The sequence below is a fragment of the Ursus arctos genome, unplaced genomic scaffold (assembly GCF_023065955.2).
Source record: "Ursus arctos isolate Adak ecotype North America unplaced genomic scaffold, UrsArc2.0 scaffold_7, whole genome shotgun sequence".
NCBI lineage: Eukaryota > Metazoa > Chordata > Mammalia > Carnivora > Ursidae > Ursus > Ursus arctos.
Genome location: NW_026623089.1, coordinates 5,600,752 through 5,618,818, shown reverse-complemented (window position 1 = coordinate 5,618,818; position 18,067 = coordinate 5,600,752). Strand labels below are relative to the sequence as shown.

General features: G+C 47.8%; 1 protein-coding gene across 3 annotated transcripts in view; it reads right to left on the bottom strand.

The window, feature by feature from the left end:
- CUNH10orf90 (chromosome unknown C10orf90 homolog) overlaps positions 1-18,067 on the bottom strand; it is a 205,784-nt gene that overhangs the window by 72,524 nt on the left and 115,193 nt on the right. Inside the window, exon 1 of one of the 3 annotated variants that reach the window (XM_026494387.4) lies at positions 5,076-5,097. The exons of the other annotated variants lie outside the window; for them this stretch is intronic. Coding sequence (XP_026350172.3) covers positions 5,076-5,097 — 22 coding nt within the window. Of the gene's footprint in view, positions 1-5,075; positions 5,098-18,067 lie in introns of those variants that run through there. 3 annotated transcript variants of the gene reach the window in all.

Genomic DNA, 18,067 nt, shown 5'->3' with positions numbered 1-18,067 from the left:
GGCTCCTTGCTATGAAGTGGAGGTGACAAGGGAGCCGACTTCATAGAGGGACTGGGAAAGATGAACTGGCCTAACTAGCCCTCTGCACAATGCCCAGAACACGATGACATGTGATGAACATCAGCTCCAGGGAAGTGGCCTCACCCCCCTGGGGAGGAGAGACGGCACTGGGGCCAGACAAGCAGGGACTGTGCAGTTAGTGGCCTGTGGCTGCTGCATCAACAGCCACCAACTTCGAGGCTTCAACAACAGATGTGATATCTTACAGCCCTGGAGGTCAGGTGTCCAATGCAAGTGTCACGGGGCTCAAGCCAAGGTCTCAGCTGGCAGCACTCTTTGGGAGACTCGAGAGAAGATCTGTTTCTTGGCCTTTTCCAGCTGCAAGAGGTTGCCGGCTTTCCTTGGCTCCCGGCCCTGCGTCCCTCAAACTCTGCCTCCATCATCTCTTCTCCTTCTCTCTCTGACCCTCCCGCTTCCCTCTTACCAGGACCCTAGAGATGAGACTGGGCCCATGGATCATCCAGCAGAGTTGTCCCGTCTCAAGGTTCTTCAATCTGCAAAGTCCCTTTTGCCATGAACGGTAAGATGTCCACCGATTCTGGGGACATGGACATATTTGGGGGCACCACAGACTAGTTGGGGAGACTGAGATAGAAGCGTGGGATGAAATGTAGGGCCTTTAAAACAACAACTATAAAGTCTTTGTAGCAAACAAGGGTAAGCACTTACAATGTGCTGTTTATTGAAAGAAAGGAAACAAAAACTTATGAGCCACATGATTGCAACATTAAAAGAAAAATTTCAATATGTGCGAGAATTCCCCAAACCAGTAAACTTGTAACTTAGAGCCACGAACCTAGTTTTGAGTGAAAAGGACGAAAGCCACACAGCAGGATGCCTGACATAATGACCTCAAAGGACATGAGGAGGTGAGTTACCAGAGTGGTTAAAAGCATAGAATTTGGGAAAGAAAGACCCTGATTCAAATCCGTCTCCGCCACTAACCACTTGGTCAATTTAAGTAATTTTGGGTAAGCCGCTTAATTGTCAGGGTCTTATTTTCCTGTGTCAGAGGAAACAAGACCCCTCTCTTCGAGGGTGGTCATAAGAAATAATGAGACACTGAGTATCAAGACCTGAGCAGAGTGCCCAGCATGTGGTGATGACACAACCTCCGCCCCACCCAGTGCCTTCCCACCTGACCACATAACTGTCACCACCAGTAAAGGCTCCCAACATTGGGCGACCTGCACTGGTGTCTCTGAGGAAGGCAAAGCTGGGGGGACACTTGGGGCAGGGTAGCAAGAACAAGACTAATACTTCTAGCTTTTCCAGTAGCTGGGATCCATCAGTTTCACGGGAAAAGGGTTCATGTCTCCAATACAGAAAACGCATTAGCCAGACGGATTGCACCTGGCCTTGGTCTTGCTCCTGGTGCAAGGCTGGGGGGGGGGTCCAGACCAGTCCACTCCTTCTCTCCACTGTGGGAGCTGGTCTGGCCTGGACCTCTCACAGGGGCAGGGGAAGTCCACTCTGCATCAAGAAACTGTCCTTGTTACAAGGAAACTGGCCGAGGGCGGGCAGGCCCTGAGCACCTGCAGGTGTAGGTCATCAGAGAAACCCAGCAGCCCGAGGCCAAATTCTAGTTGTGTCGCTTTGTGTACTTTACATAATCTCATTGATTCCGGTTTCCCCTCTATGAAATTAGAACCTGGAGCTGTTTCTGCTCATACCCTGCTGTGGGGGGTGTCCCATCCCCCAGCTGACTCACAGCTTTACTCTCCTCTGAGGACCGTCCTCTGGAGGCTATGCCTTTCTCTGTGTTGGCCCACAGACCAGGACGGGGCACAAAATGGGTACAAAAGCCAGAGAAGTTCTGCTATTTATGCTCTGAGCATAACCCAAGGGCCAGAGTGTAGCTGAGACCCCATCAGGGCTCCTTAACTCTCTCACAATCCTTTCCTGGACCCTCTCCCACATGCCCCTCGATCCCTGCCTCAGGCTCTGCTTCTTGGAAACCCAAGGGGGTCCTACCTCACGGTGCTGTTTAACAGTGAGGGCTTTCCGAGACCACCAGCCACTGCATCACGGGTGAGCTTGTTAGAAATAACCTTCTTGGGCCCCACCCGCTGACCTACAGATCTACTGAATAGAAACTCAGGTGGGGCTTAGCCATCAACGTTTTAGCAAGCCCTGCAGAACATTCGATGCAACTCAGGTCCAGGAACACTGCTGGTCTTCGCCCAACAAGCTCTTCTACAAATGATGACTTTGAGGCCCCGGGAGGAAACCACATGCCTTTGATGCAAAACCACCCCATGGCTTTTAGAAAACCATTATCTAGGGGATCTAAATGGACTTCCAACCAATGGCTTCAATGAAAAGGAAGCCATCAAGAACGCCAGCATGTTGACTTTTATTTTGAAATGAATTTAAAAATTAGCACAATTAGCCAATAATTCATAGCTAGTTTATGAACCAGGTGTGTTTGGTGCCCAGTGCTCTGGTCCTCTGGCCCCAGGGAGTGTGTCAGCGCACGGGCATGTCTGGAGGGTTTTTCTCTGCTGAGATGGTTGGAAGGACTGTACGTGCTTCTGTCTCCATCCGCCTGAACACTCATCCAAAGCCACCCAGCCCCAACTGTGAGCCCCTTCCCAGAGGCCACAAGCATCATGTCGCTCATGGAATCCAGATTTCCTCTCTGGAGGAAGACGTGCTTCAGCATGGAACCCAGAGCAGGAACTGATGGAGCCCCCAGGGTGTTGGGGGCCCTGGTGAGCAGCTCTCCCACCCACGGCTCTGCTACCCCAGCCTCAGTGAGCCACAGAGAGAGCCCTGCCCGCCAAGAGACCCCGGCGGGGGTTTGGGAGGGGGACACTTGTAACGGCCCTGTAGGATGGGGGGAATTTGGGCAATTGTGGAAGTGGGGTAGAAAGAAGGTCACACAGCCCGAGCAGAGGCCAGCAAGAAAAGTGGGAATGGCTTAAGGTAAAGTATAAGAGCAGAAAAATGAGGCATATTTGGAGACTGACGAGTGGCACTTTGGGGGAAGCACAGGGTAGGAGCGAGGAATCCCCCACAGTTCCCGCACAGCAGCCAACAATGCTTGCGTTGTCGCTGCACAGACAGCACACGAGCACCGTCACGCTGTCACACGGTGCCCAGCGAACCGCCCGTCAAAGTCCTGTGCACCTGAGGGGCGCCCAGCCCTCAGTCAGCTTGGTAAGCACCCTGCATGTCAGGGACAGAGAAGGCCGTCCGGACGCCCGCTTCTGGGACTGGAAATGCCTTTCCTCGTTTCCAGTCTTAACAGGAGCCATGGTTTGCTAGGAGCTGTTACCAGGCTTTAACAATACCTTCTGAAAATGTTTTAAAATAGATGTTTCTCCGAATCACTTATCAAATCTAAATTAAACTAGTCACTTCTGTGGGATCTGAGCCTGTTAGCTACCCAATGTCTCTGGAAGATCTTTTCCATCTTTGACTTCTGGAACAATGGGTCTTCTGTCTTCCTCCCTCCTGGCTACTGCATCTTGCTTTCCTTTGTGGGTTCTCTCCTTGACACCCCTGTTCTCCCTCTGGGCTCTTGTGCCAAATCTCAGACACAGCATGGACTTTGCTTGCTTTATAAACCAACGCCAAGGAAGGACCCAGATATCATCTGCGAGCACCAGCTAGAACCAGCCTCAAGCTCGGCTAGTTTGAAAGGGAACCGGCCAACTCGCCCCAAGTCGCTGCCACCACCGGCCTCCTCTGTCTCTCCTCCCCCCGCCAACCATGCATCCTGTTATCTTGGCGAGCAGCCCCAATCCTCCTATCACCCACAATAGAAACTGAGGTGTCCCCTTCCACACCCCTCCTTTCTCTCACCTCCAATGTCCAGCGCAAAGCCAAGGCCTGTTTTCTTTTATGAAATAGGCTCTGCTCCATCCCATCTGTTTAATCTCCCCTGTACTGCCTGGTCTCGGCAAGGTCACAGTCAAGCTGGTGACCCCCACCTGCCTCGTGTCTTGTCTGGCTCCCCCAAATCCCCTTGACATCACCAGTTTGTGACCTTGTGCCTCCTTTGAAAAATCTAATGAAAGGATGCTCCCTTTGCCCTCCTCACCCTGACCCCTGAGCAGGGCCTGGGAAACATACACATAAAAACCTGAGCTTGTGTGCACGGGCTCCTGGGGCTCCAGGAAACCAGGCTAAACATCCTTAAAACACGCCTGCTGCTATTTCCCAGATGTGGCGGCTTCCACGCCTCTTTCATCTCGGGTGCCACCTTTCCGCTCTTCCCGCCCAGCTCACGCCTCACCCTCAGATACAGCTTGGGGGCATCTCCTCTGAGAAGGCTGCTTGGGCTGCCCTTCCGTGCATTGCCCTCTGGTCTGTGCTAATGCCTGTCTTCATCTCCTAGGACTGCCATAACTAATGATCACTAGTGAGGTGGCGATAGGAATTTATTCTCTCGCAGTTCTGGAAGCCAGAAATCTGAAATCGAGGTGTTGGCAGGGCTGTGCTGTCTCTGAAGGACCCAGGTGAGTCCTTGCCTCTTGCTAGCTGCTGGTGCTTGCCAGCCATCCTTAATGTCCCTTAGCTTATGGCAACAGAACTCTCATGTTTGTATCCATTGTCACATGGCCATCCTTCCTGTGTCTCTATGTCTGCAAATCTCTCTCTTTTAAAAGGGCACCAGCCACTGAATTTAACGCCCACCCTAATCCAGTCTGACCTCATCCTGATTATACCTGCAAGGACTCTATTTCCAAATTAGGTGACATTCACATGGACTGGGGGTTAGGACTCCCACATATCTTTTGGGGGAACACAATTCAACCCATGTCCATGCCCCTGACAGGCTGTCACTACTGTCCATCCCTACTACACTGTTCTGTAACTAACTGTTCATGAGGCTGTTTCCCCAAGTGGACCAAGGTCTTTAGCGGCCGTCCTATGCATCTCCTTCCTCCCCCACCTAGTCTAGCACCCGGCCAACCAAGGACGCTCACAGAATGTTGACCAAATGAACCAATTATTTTATATTTTGATAAGAGTTACATCTGTGGGGGAAAAAAACCACAACATACCTTCCTCGGAGAGTTTTATCATATTCCACTGGCGTTTCAAAGATATTTGACTCAGTTTCAAAGGTCTGTTAATGACAAGGATGTTTTTGGCTAAAAAAAAAAAAGAAGAAGAAGAAAGAAAAGAAAAATCAGGCACAGTTTACATCTGTAACTACTCTTGGAATGAGTCAGGCTCCCACCGTCCGCCCTGGGCTGAAGAACCTCAGAATGTTCTGCCTGTGATGAAGTCACTAGAATGTTCACGCGGCAACCGGGGGCGGGGGCACGGAGTCCACCTGGGCTCCGTTTCTCGTTAGCAACGACAACATCATCACTTTGATGTTTCCGAGGCTTCTCTGATAAGTAAGAAAAGCTCACATGACCATTATTTAAGTTTTCTGCAGTTGTACTGAGATGTGAGACAAGGAGCTATTCTCTCTCCTGCCTACAGTCAGATACCAACTTCTCTTCCTCCCCAACGTCTCAGAACTTTATTCTTTGCCTGGTTTTGATGATGGTGGTTCTCTTGCCAAGCAGCATTTGTACTGTTTTAAAGTTCCCTGAGTATGAAAATACATTCAGAAAACATCACAATGTTCATTTGTTTAACCCACTTTTAATATGTTACCAAATTCTGCAAACCAGGTGACCCAGAAAATTGGGCAATGTGACAGTCTGTTTACCAGGCAAGCTATTATAAGAACAATCGGTTTTCATACAATTTAATTATAATGAACATTGTTTTGTAATTTATGCCCGACCACATTTGGGGTAGCTTATAATTAGCAAGAAGGATTTTTTTTTTAAAAGGTAAAGCTGTGATAAAGGAAGCAAGTGGTGAGCTGGAGAAATCGCTGACCCATGACACCTGGACGAAAGACGACACTGGCACAGATGAATGACAACCTAAGGGCACGTGTGCAACAGCCGAGGCCAAAGGGAGACACGGTAAATTGCATAACTCATTGCCTTTCAAATGAAATACGCCGTTTCGTAAGGAGAGTAGTTTCATCCCCTGGGATAAGACCCTGAAAGCAGGGGTCATTACAGAGGTGGACAGCACCGCTGTCAGCCTCTGCATAAACACCAAACCAGGGTAAACCTCCCTGAATAATCCCAAAGTGCTTTGAGTCTGGTCAGTGTCGCTAATACATCTTAATGGCTGAAATTTCTTTTTACCTCTCTGCAAGACAATCGACGTCGGATTCAGTGTGCTCTCCTTCAATGCTCAAAATGGCCTTATGAGGAGGGCGCTATTATTACCCCCATTTTACAGGTGAGGAAGCTGAGCCTCATTGAAGTAACCTTCAAGGGTCACCCATCTGGTGAGCCTCAAGCTAAGACTTTGCCATATGAACGGTCATTGTACCTGCAGGACAGGTAGAAACGGGACAGAATCTGTAGATCTGGTGACATCTCTGAGGCCTGAGAAAGCTCCTGGGCTTTGGTGGCAGGGCTGAGCTGAGACCCGGTTCCACCACATTCTAATGCTATGACCTTGGACAAGACAACATTTCCCTCCAAGCCTGTGTTTGCTCCTCAGACAGAGCGGCACCCTGACAGGCACGGAGGGCCGGGAACTATGAAATGGGGTAAGGAAAGGTCTCCGTGGGCTCAGCACAGCGCCTGGCACACAAGGGGCTCTAGGGAAAAGGGAATCTATTGTCAACCACAATTGTACACAGAATTTTCATCTCAGAAAATAAAGATGTTTTAAAAGTCCCTCACTAGTTTTGTAGCCTTTCTGTACCTGATTTCTGAGATGCCCGGAATCCGAAGCACTGTGTCTCTGGCCCTTGGTGTCCGGGCTGGCTCCCTGGGGGACAGCACAAGGGCTGTGTGCCACATGTGATCGTGCGTTTGCCCCCGTCCGCAAGGCCTGACGCCCGCTCCTGTGTACAGGATTCATGTAATCACACCACGACATCTTTGAGGACCTGAGTCAGGTGCTGGGGTAACAAAGATGAATAGGGCACTGGAGTCCCCATCTTTGAAAAGCTCATAGCCTGATGGAGGAGGAAGGAGACACAAAACTAGACCTCTTTCAATGCCATGTGGATTGGATCATTTCCTCTTATGGACTGTCTTCTTTCTTCCCCTTCAACTGTGGTGAATACACATAATATAAAGTTACCACCTTAGTGTCCAGCTCAATGGCATCCAGTACATTCCCGCTGTTGTACAACCGTCCCCACCGTCCACCTCCAGAATTCTTTCATCTAGTATGACTGAGACACTGTCCCATAAAGACGAACTCCCCATCCCCCACACCCCAGGCCCTGGAATCCACCATTCTACTCCCTGTCTCTATAAATCTGACTACTCAGGAATCATACAGCATTTGCCCTTTTGCGCTGGCTTGTTGTGCTGAGCGTGTCCTCAGAGCTCCTGTGAGCTGTAGTTGGCGTGAGCATTTCCCTCCTCTTCAAGGCTGAGTAATATTTCCTTCCTCTTCAAGGCTGAGTAATATTTCTTTCCTCTTCGAGGCTGAGTAATATTTCCTTCCTCTTCGAGGCTGAGTAATATTTCCTTCCTCTTCGAGGCTGAGTAATATTTCTTTCCTCTTCGAGGCTGAGTAATATTTCCTTCCTCTTCGAGGCTGAGTAATATTTCCTTCCTCTTCGAGGCTGAGTAATATTTCCTTCCTCTTCGAGGCTGAGTAATATTCCACTGTATGTTGGGGTACGTTTTGTTTCTCTGTTCACATATCAGTGGACATGGGGTTGCTCGCACCCCTCGGCTACTGTGAGTAATGCTGCCATGAACAAGGCCATATAATATATTACTTTGAGTTCCTGCTTCCAATTCTTTCTGCAGGTCGCCTTCTGCCTTTCATTCTGATTTCCTGTTGGTCTTAGTACCTAATCTTTTCTTAGCAAACACTAGAGTTCTTTTTTGAAGGGGAGGTAGGGCAAAGAGACGCATAGAGAGATCATTTCAGTAGTCGTCCTAAAAGCATCTTTGAAAAATTATCATTTCTCCCCCTTTGTACCCACATGCACAGGGGGAGGCGAACAGGGAGGGGATCTTGGTTTAAGTGCTTGATGGAGGTAAGCAAGCAAGCACAGGTGGCCTCTGTCATGTGACCCAAATACCTTCAATGTGGGCTCCAGTGTGAAAGGGAGAGAACACACCTTCCCTCTCAAAAAAAACTCCATGAGTGAGGGAGGGGGTGCAGCCCAGGTCAGAGAAAACCATGCCCCGGCAAGGAGTGGGCAGGGGTTCTGCTGGGCTCCCAGCGAATGTGCAGGCTCACCTAAGCAGGGTCCTGGGTCTGGGCAGCACGAAGGAACAGTGGAAGAGGTCGAAACAATGCAGTGTTCCCTCCTTTCTTTTGGCTTTAAAAGGGACACAGCCTGACATGGTGGTCAGAGTCCAGACGGGCAGCAAGGACACTGGGCTCAGATCCCACCTGGCCACGGAATGGTGACCTTGAGGCAGGTCAGCCCATCTTCCAGGCTCAGCTTCCCCGTCTGTGACATGTGGAGTGGCCGGAGGCTGCATGACCTCAGGGACACCGTCTAGCTCTGCCGTGTGGCCCTGTCCCGAGACGGCTGGCCACAGGGTGCTGGGGACATTTGAGGGTATGCATGTGGGAACACGGCATCTCCAGTCCAGCGTGCTTCTTTCACCAAGCGGAAAACAACATCATGACGCACCCTCTCCTTCGAGGAGTTTCGAGCCGCTGAACAAGAGTCATCATTACTAGTATTGAACGTCACAGGGTGGTTTGACTCCAGAGGGGCCATTCTGCCTTCACAGGTGGTGAAAGAAGCCTGGGACCCTGGTATGGACAACAGGGGCCAGAAGGAGACCCCCATCCCTGCTCCCCCAGTGTGACCCAGGCTGCCATAGGACCTGCTCCGCGGACCCACCACCACCAAAGCAGCTTTCTGCCCGATGAGCGAGGATGAATTGTTTGCTTTGAGTTCAGGCCTGGATGGCAACCAACGGGCAAGGAAGAAAGATGGGCTGTCTCGGAAACCGCCTGCCAGGGAACCTGGGGCTGCCTCGGGCCCAGCTGCAAAGCCACACGCTCCAGAGACACCAAGAGAACCTGTCAGCTCCGGGTTCATGATGTAAACAAGCTGCAGGAGTATTTTCATAAGATGTCAGCGTGGATTTCCTCTCCTTCCCCACGGGCAGTGTGACTCTGGTTTGGGGGTCTGTGTAGCTGCTGCTTCCTCACTGCCACCCGCCTGTCTCGGCCAGGGCCCGTCTGGAGGCTGGAGCAGCAGCCGGCGGAGAGGAAACCAGGCTGCCCCCCGAGCTGGCCACAGGAGGGTGGTGCCAACCCCGAGGGTGCCTGGTTGCCCATCTCTCATTTATGCAAACCTCTCGCGTGAGAGCCTAGGTAGCACTGGGGACAGAGCCGCTGGCCCTGACCCAGATCCGAGAGCCCAGCCCTGGAGGAAACCCCCGCTGTGAGATGTTCACACACACACACACTCTCTCTCTCTCTCTCTCTCACACACACACACACACCCTCTCTCTCTCACACGCATGTGCATGCTGCTGGGGGGTCTGCGCAGGAAGCCGAGTGGCCTCCCTCCGCAGCTCTCCTCCCCGCCAGCATCGCAGCTGTGCCGGCAGGTGGACGAGGTTGCCCCGCTCGTGGTGGGTGCTTTGGCTTTTGAGTCGTGCGAGTTTCCCATCTTCACCGCTCTCCCTGTTGCTCTTGTTTAATGGAACGAAGATCCAGAGTTCTGAGTTCCCTACTCGTCCCTCCTGCTCTAACAGACCCTGAACGCAGGCAAGAGCCAAGAAAACCGCCCCCTGAAACGTGGAGGCACCTAAGGATCGAAGGATACCGGCTTGTCCACACCGGCCACTTTGCAGAAACAGGAAACCGAGGCTGGGGCGGGGCGGGGCTTGCCGGAGCAGCTTAGGACTGGCGGAGTCAGGCTCGCTCCTGGGAAAGAGCCTGATCCCCGCTCTCCCTCACCCTGTCTTCCACTGCAGCCTTCCCGGCTGGGCTGACCTTCCCTTTTCTGTAGCTGATGTTTTTAAATAACAGCTTTATTGAGCTATAACTCACATACCATCAAGTTTACCCTTTACAGTGTACGGTTCGATGGTTTTGTATATCGACAAAGACGTGTAACCATCACCACTATCTGATTCCAGGACATTCTCATCGCCCTCCAGAGAGGCCCCCTACCCGTGACTCCCCATCACCCCTTCACCCCAGTCTCTGGCAACCACTAATCTTCCTTCTCTGGATTTGCTTATTCTGCACATTTCCTATAAATGGAATCATACCACATGTGGCCTTATGTGTTTGGTAACATCATGTTTCTAGGGTTCATCCCTGCTATAGGACGTGTGAGGCTCCCATTCCTTTCTGCGGCCGAATAACGTCCCGTTGCAACGACAGGCCACATACGGTGCATCTGTTCATCAGCTGATGGGCATCTGAATTGTTTCCACTATTTGGTTTTAATGGGTAATGCTACTACGAACATTTGTGTACAAGGTATTATGTGGATACACGTTTTCCGTCCCATGGTTGTATCCCTAGGAGCGCAATTGCTGGGTCCTAAGGTAACTCCATGTTTAACTTCTTGAGGAAATGTCAAACGGTTTTCCAAAGGGACTGCACCATTTTAAATTCCCACTAGCAATGTATGAGGGTTCCACTATTTCCTCATCTTTGCCAAGACTTGCTCCTCTCCACCTTTTTTTTTTTAAGATTTTATTTATTTATTTGAGAGAGAGAGAGAGCACGAGCAGGGGGAGGAGCACAGGGAGAAGCAGACTCCCTGCTGAACAGGGAGCTGGATGCAGGGCTCGATCCCAGGACCCTGAGATCATGACCTGAGGAAAGTCAGATGCTCAACCGAATGAACCAGCCAGGCCCCCTCCATCTTTTTGACTACAGCCATCCCAGTGGGGGTGCGGTGCTATCTCACTGTAGTTTTGATTTTCATTTTCCTAATGACTAAAATGTTTTATACCTTTTCATGTGATTATTGGCTGTTTGTATATCTTCTTCGGAGAAAGGTCTATTTTTAAATTGGGTTACTTGTCTTTTTGTAGCAACTCTAGGGAAAGGATGCTTAATGATGCCTCCCTTTCCCCCACCCCCATAAATGAGTGAACGGAACAACAGTGATTCGCAGACCTCCATAAGACAGCATCTTAGAGAATGTTCTCTGGCATCCTACAGAAAAGAGCTTGAATTTAGCTTGACCACGTAAAAACTTTGTGACTTCGAGAGACAAACAAAAAACCAGGCACTTAAATGCAGAAAACAAGTGGTTCCCAGAGAGGAAGTGGGAGGGCAGGTGGGGGGTGAAATAGATAAAGGGGATTAAGAGTATACTTATCACGATGAGCACTGAGTAAAGTATAGACATGTTGAATCACCTGAAACTAAGGTGGAATTTAAATAAAAACTTAAAATTATATGTTAACTAGGTGAAATCTAAATAAAAACTTAAAAAAAAGAAATGTTAAATCATATGTACACCTGAAACTAATAGAGCACTGTGTATTAATTATACTTCAATAGAAAATAAATAACAAAAAAAGTTTGTGACTTAGACAAGTCACCTAATGCTCTCTGCCTCAGTTTCCCCATCTGTAAAACAGGGATCATGATGTCTATTTCACTGAAATGTTACCTGCAATAAGAGAGAAGACACACTGAAAACCCTTTGCATGTGGCTGTGTGCATAGGAAGCATCCAATACAGTTCGCTTATTTATTTATTCAGCGAATATATACACAGCATCAACCATTGGCCAGTGTCGGCCCTGAAGTCACAGCAATGAGCAAAATAGACAGAAAATCTCTGCCTGTGTGGAGCTTACATGCGGCTTAACATTTTAGCAAAAGTTAATGATTCTAGTTATTATTATAATTCAACATTTTTACTCTTGATTGCAAAATAAGTACCAGCTCATCAGAAACCAGAAACTAGAATGACAAGATAAAGTTTCCCTAATGAACTTGAACTTTAGAGAGAGATGAAGCATTAGTTTCAGTAATTACAGCTCTTCTGCCGGCTCCCCAGAAAGGCCTTTCCTTCCTCTATACTTGCACAGAGACATGAAGGAGAGGAGCCTAAGAAGACACCCAGCAGTGGGTCCACCAGGTCTTAGGAACATGAAAAAAGGAGCAAACAGCAAGATTTAGCACTTCCAGGTATCTGAGCAAAGAGAACAAAGATTACATATTTACTAATCTAAGGGAGTTTTAAAAGCTTAAGGACAGGTAACTTTTTTAAAAAATAGGCTAAAGAAGAAAATGAGAAGCATACTTGGGTAGAAGGAGCAACCAGAACAGCTCTTGCTTCTTGAAAAACAGGTGGGGTAGGGCTAGGTGGGGCTGAACCTGAAACTGAATGAAGGGTAACACTTGAGAGCTCATCTGGGCATGGGGAGCAAAACCTGCCTGAGAAAATAAGGGTGCAGGGTCACAGGAAACCCTGCTCTGTTGGGAGGTCAGTGGAAACATGCAAAACTGACCTGCACTCAGGCCAGATTCACCGTGGACTAGCTACGTGAACCAAACAAGTTGCTTGCCTTGTTTTGACTTCCTCATCTACAAAATGGTTCATCAATTCCAACCTCAGCCAGAGGTTAGGCTCTCAAGTCCTTCTAAGAGAACATTCCCACCACCTGGGATGGGAGGCTTTCAGCATAACCTAGTTGTTGACACCCAGCTTACAGTGGGATTCTTTGGGATGCCCAGATGACCGTAGCCTCTGTGCGTGTGTGAGGGGATATGTCAAACCTAGGAGGACAGAAATATCAATAGGGGCTCCTGGGTGGCACAGCAGTTAAGCGTCTGCCTTTGGCTCAGGGCGTGATCCCGGCGTTCTGGGATCGAGCCCCACATCAGGCTCCTCTGCTATGAGTCTGCTTCTTCCTCTCCCACTCCCCCTGCTTGTGTTCGCTCTCTCGCTGGCTATCTCTATCTCTGTCGAATAAATAAATAAAATCTTTAAAAAAAAAAAGAAATATCAATAGCCTGCTTTTTGGAGAAAGTCAGACACACAAATAGGGCAAAGGATTTTGCCCTATCAGATATCAAAATTTAAAGATGTAGAGAAAACGTCAGTGCATTGCTATGGGAATAAACAAAAAACGACTAGTGGAAGAGAGTAAGGAAGCCAGAAAGAGACACTCCCATACATGAAATGTGACAGATAATGAGGTGGAATGGATGAGAACAAACCATGATAAATGATGCTGGGACAATTAGTTGTCATTACTTTAGAAAACCAAAATCTGTTCGCTACTCCTTACCATACCCACAAATCAACCCCAGATAATCTAAAAACTTTAATCTGAAAGGTAAAGCTTTAAGACTATTAAGAGGGGTGCCTGGATGGCTCAGGCAGTTAAGCGTCTGCCTTCGGCTCAGGGTCCTAGGGTGGAGCCCCACATCAAGCTCCCTGAGCAGGGAACCTGCTTCTCCCTCCCCCTCTGCCTGCCACACCCCTACTTGTTTTTGCTCTCTCTCTCTCTGACAAATAAACAAATAAAATCTTTTTAAAAAAATTTTTTAAAAGACTGTTAAGAGATAAAATAGTTAATATCTTCATGATTTTAGGTCAGAAATTATATCTTAAAAATGTTCCCAAAGCAAACACTACCAAATAAAAAGTTTGATTAATTCAAGTATTTTTAAGAATTTCTGACCATTAATAGTGTGATAAAAAGAGAAAGCAAGCTACAAATTAGAAAAATATATTTGTAACCCCCAAAACAGTATCAAAACTAATAAATTCTACATCTGAAACTAATGATACGCTATACGTTAACCAATTGAATTTAAGTTATAAAAAAGCTTCTATAAATTAATTTGAGGAAAACTAGCAACTCAATGGAAAAATGGGCAAAGACAGAACACACATTTCTTGGTAGAGAATGTTCACTAAGCAACTGAAAAAATATATATATATGGCTGAATAACCTCATTAGTAAATAGAGAAATGAAAATAAAATAATAAGAGACCATTTCCTATCTACCCAACTGGTAAAAAAATAACACTACTAGTTATTGGTAAAGATGTGGGGCAACAGTGACTCCCATGCATGGCTGGTGAGCACGAACAGCTGATACAACCACCGTGAAAGTAACCTAGTGAAGGTGAAGATGAGCAATTTAGCCCTTATGTACAGTATTTCACCAAAATCTAACATTTCGATTATAAGATGTACCACTACTTTCTGTATCACCAAGAAAGAAAAAATGCTTCCAATTATGCTCTAAGATACCACTAATTTTAAGATACATTCTAATTCTAATTTCAGATGTATTAAAATATTAAAAATATTTTTAAAAAATACATTTTAGGATAAATGAAATATGGTGTGTATATAAAATAAACCTGTTTACTCACACTAGGATTTACAAGACCGTCCATACCATCATTGCTTTCAATGCCAAAACCTGAAAATAACCAAAATGTACTTTGATAGAGCTTATAAATAGCGAGATATTCAACAATCCAGCAGTGAAAATAAACTACAGGTGCACACATCAACATGGTGACAAAAAAAAAATCAAAATAAGAGCAGAAATTAATGAAACAGCAGAAAAAATGAAAAAAAAATTAACACAGCCAAAATTGAGGTTTTTGAGGGTAAACAATAAAATCAATCAAGAGGAACATTAAAAACTCATACAAGTAGGGGCGCCTGGGTGGCACAGTGGTTAAGCATCTGCCTTCGGCTCAGGGCGTGATCCCGGCGTTGTGGGATCGAGCCCCACATCAGGCTCCTCCGCTAGGAGCCTGCTTCTTCCTCTCCCACTCCCCCTGCTTGTGTTCCCCCTCTCGCTGGCTGTCTCTATCTCTGTCAAATAAATAAAATCTAAAAAAAAACCAAAAAACAACTCATACAAGTAGCCACTGTCAGGAATGGAAGTGGTGTTGAGACAACTGGCATGAAAAGGATAATGAGCAGATATTATGAATTTATTTTATGGGAATAAATTCAACAACATAGAAAAGATCATGAATTCCTTAAGAAATATACAACTTACCAAAATTGACACAAGATAAAACAAAAAATCGTAAGAGTCCTATAGCTAGTAAAGGAATGAAGTCATTATGAAAAACCTTTTTATAAGGAAAACTCCAGGCATAGATGGCTTCACTGGAAACATGGAATAGAATGAGATGGAAGAAAACCAAGTCTTAGCTCAGGCAGCCTGTAGGCATATATGGGAAAGATGAACTTTAAGGAAAAAAAATAATGCCAATACTACCAGACTCCTGAGAAATTAGCGGCAGCCAGCACAGCCTACCACAGACTAACAGCAATGCCTGACAAAGACATTACAAAACAGAGAGAGAGGGAAGCAGGGTTATAGATAAAAGTCCCTCATGAACACGGATCAGTGGTTCGCAGCTAGGGTAATCTGCCTCCCAAGGGGCATCTGGCGCTATCTGGAGAAGTTTCTGGTTGTCACCGCTGGAGGAGCAGGTACTTCTAACAACTGCAGATGTTCCTTTCCAAGAAGCCACGGAAGCTGGGCTCTGAGACCCCCCCCCCCCCCCAGTGGGTGGCATCACAACTACATCTTTGTCCCATGCCACAGCACTTCCTTTGGCCCCAGGAACTCTCAGACCTTGGGCCTGGAGCCCTTACTGGGCTCCACCAAGGCAGGGTCACCCCAGATCAACCCCTAATAAGTGGAGCCATGACTCATATGCAGAGTGAGCAAAAAGCAAGCATTCTTAAAAAAAGGGGGGGAGGCTTGCCACTATACTGGTAAACCCCATTCATATAAACCCAGGTGGTTCCCAATTGTGCCATTTAGGAGTAAGTCATTTTCAACTCAGGGAAAATCTGTCTTACCATTTAAGGCCCAGCTCAAACTATTTCCCTCTGGAAGCTTTTGCCCCCAGGGGAAAAAAAAAATCAGTTGCTCTTCTGTGTTTCCAGGCACTTCTCCCCAACACATGGTAGCGGTCAGCAGTTGCTTGTCTGGGTGGAATGGCTCTCGTAGGAACAGGAGCGTCCACCTTGGCACCCCACTCCTAATCTGGTATTTGGGGAGTAGAGTAATGAAAAATGAACTCAGACACTGGACGACCTGACACCAACTCTGACTTCAGTGAAGTTAGCTTCTCACAGCCCATTTCCCATCTGTAAGATGAGAATAAGCACCCCACTCACTTTAGGGAACTGCTTACTGCAGGGAGAGCTCCCAGCCCAAGTGCCCAGCACCTGGCAGAAGCTAAGGAATGGCAGCTGTCAAGGAGTATGAGAGCGAGTGAAAAGTTTGCTCAACTGGGCTGAATTACAAGTGCTGGCTCTCCAAGGGTGGGCCCAGTTCAGTGCGTCCACTGACACCCTTCCTGAGAGCTGAGAGCCCCATGAGAGCCGGGACTGGATTAGACCAGCAGCCCCAAGATGCATCTGCAAATAAAGAAGAGGGAGAAGGAAATGCACTGATCCATTGAGAGCAGGAGGTATCTGCTATTTCTCCCTCCCTACACCCTTACTTAGTGCTACCAGCCACGTGGCCCCTCTGGCTGAGAGTGTCTGTCTTAGCCCCATGAGATCAGCTTCTCTGGGGAAGACCTGTGCACTGAACAGGGTGCAAGTCCTGCCCCACCGAGCCCCCTACCATCCATGTGAGTAGGTCTACCTGCTGTACAAAACCCAGCTCTGTTTGGAACGTGATAATCTGTGCTTTCCACGCAGGCCTCCGAGCTCCTCCCTTCAGTACCCAAACTACTCTGGTTTTGTTGCTGGAGAACTTCTGAGCCTCTCCTCCCTGGCATTTCATTTTTCTTTGGTATCACATTTGCCATTCCCCACTGCCCCTGCTCTTAGAGTCGTAGCAGGGCATTTTCCTCTCCCAATCTCCCAGTCCTTTGGATCTGGCTGGAAGGTGTCCTACCAACCAGAAGCAGTGTTTGGGATACATGGTCCTCCTTTCATGGGAGTATCACTGGTGTCATGAACCAAGAACCAAGAGGCATATCCAGCTCTTTTATGACACCTACAGAGATAGCTTTCCTGCATCTCTTGCTCACTCCCCAGGGGAGAAAAGATAATGCGACGGGGTCCATACAACCTTCATTTTTTAACTAAGAAATATCAAAATCCCTAGAATGAATTTCTAGTTTATCTGTTGCTGTTGTTTTCCTATTCTGCTTCCCTCCTCCCTCAGCAAACTGACAGAAATGGGGCATAATTGGTGAACCTGGAAACTCTCAGCAGGCTCCCATTCACCGGGCACGCATACTGTGGGGACACGGCACTATCCTTCTACACCCTGGCGGGGTCTGCACAGGGTTGTTTCCCTCGGCAAGTCTCTGTGGGGTCACAGTCACTCCCATCAGCTCCACGCTTCCCACGGAGCAGACGCCAGCCACTCCCACCTCGCCGAGAAGGAGCTGATGCCCAGGTGGCCTGTTCGCAGCATCTGCAGTCACGCTCCCAGGAAGAGCCATGTGTTTTCATTTCAGGCCCAGGAAATTTTTAAACAGATCTCCAAATACATCACTGTATTCTTAATAGATTCCCGCTATGAGATCGCAAAACATGACGGTGTGCTTTACAGACTGCTACAAATAAAGTGTACTGTTTGAAATCCATGGATGCAAAGGAAACAGGGAGAAAAATATTTACAATGGAAACCCACCGCACCAGGGACTCTAACTCTATAGACAATTTTTTTTTCATTTTCCTTTAATATGTCTTGGATTGGATCTTGCCATTAGAATAAAAAGTGTGGCTTTTTAAAATTTTTTATTTTATTTTAATTTTTTTAAGGCAATGGACAAGTGTGCTCCACTTTCTGCCCACTCAGTCAGGCCTTTCCCCTCAGAACCTCTGTGTTAGGGAGCATGGCATGGAAAATGAACAGCCGTAACAACCCCGGAGTGCAGCATCGCTGCCCTTGAACCTCCAGGGCACACAGCTCACGCCCACGTGAGGTGTGAATGCTGTAATCCTTGCCCGTCGCTCCTCTTCACCATGGACAATCCAAGCTGTCACTCCAGGGACCACGATTAGGCGACAGGTGGAGAAGAATCTTGA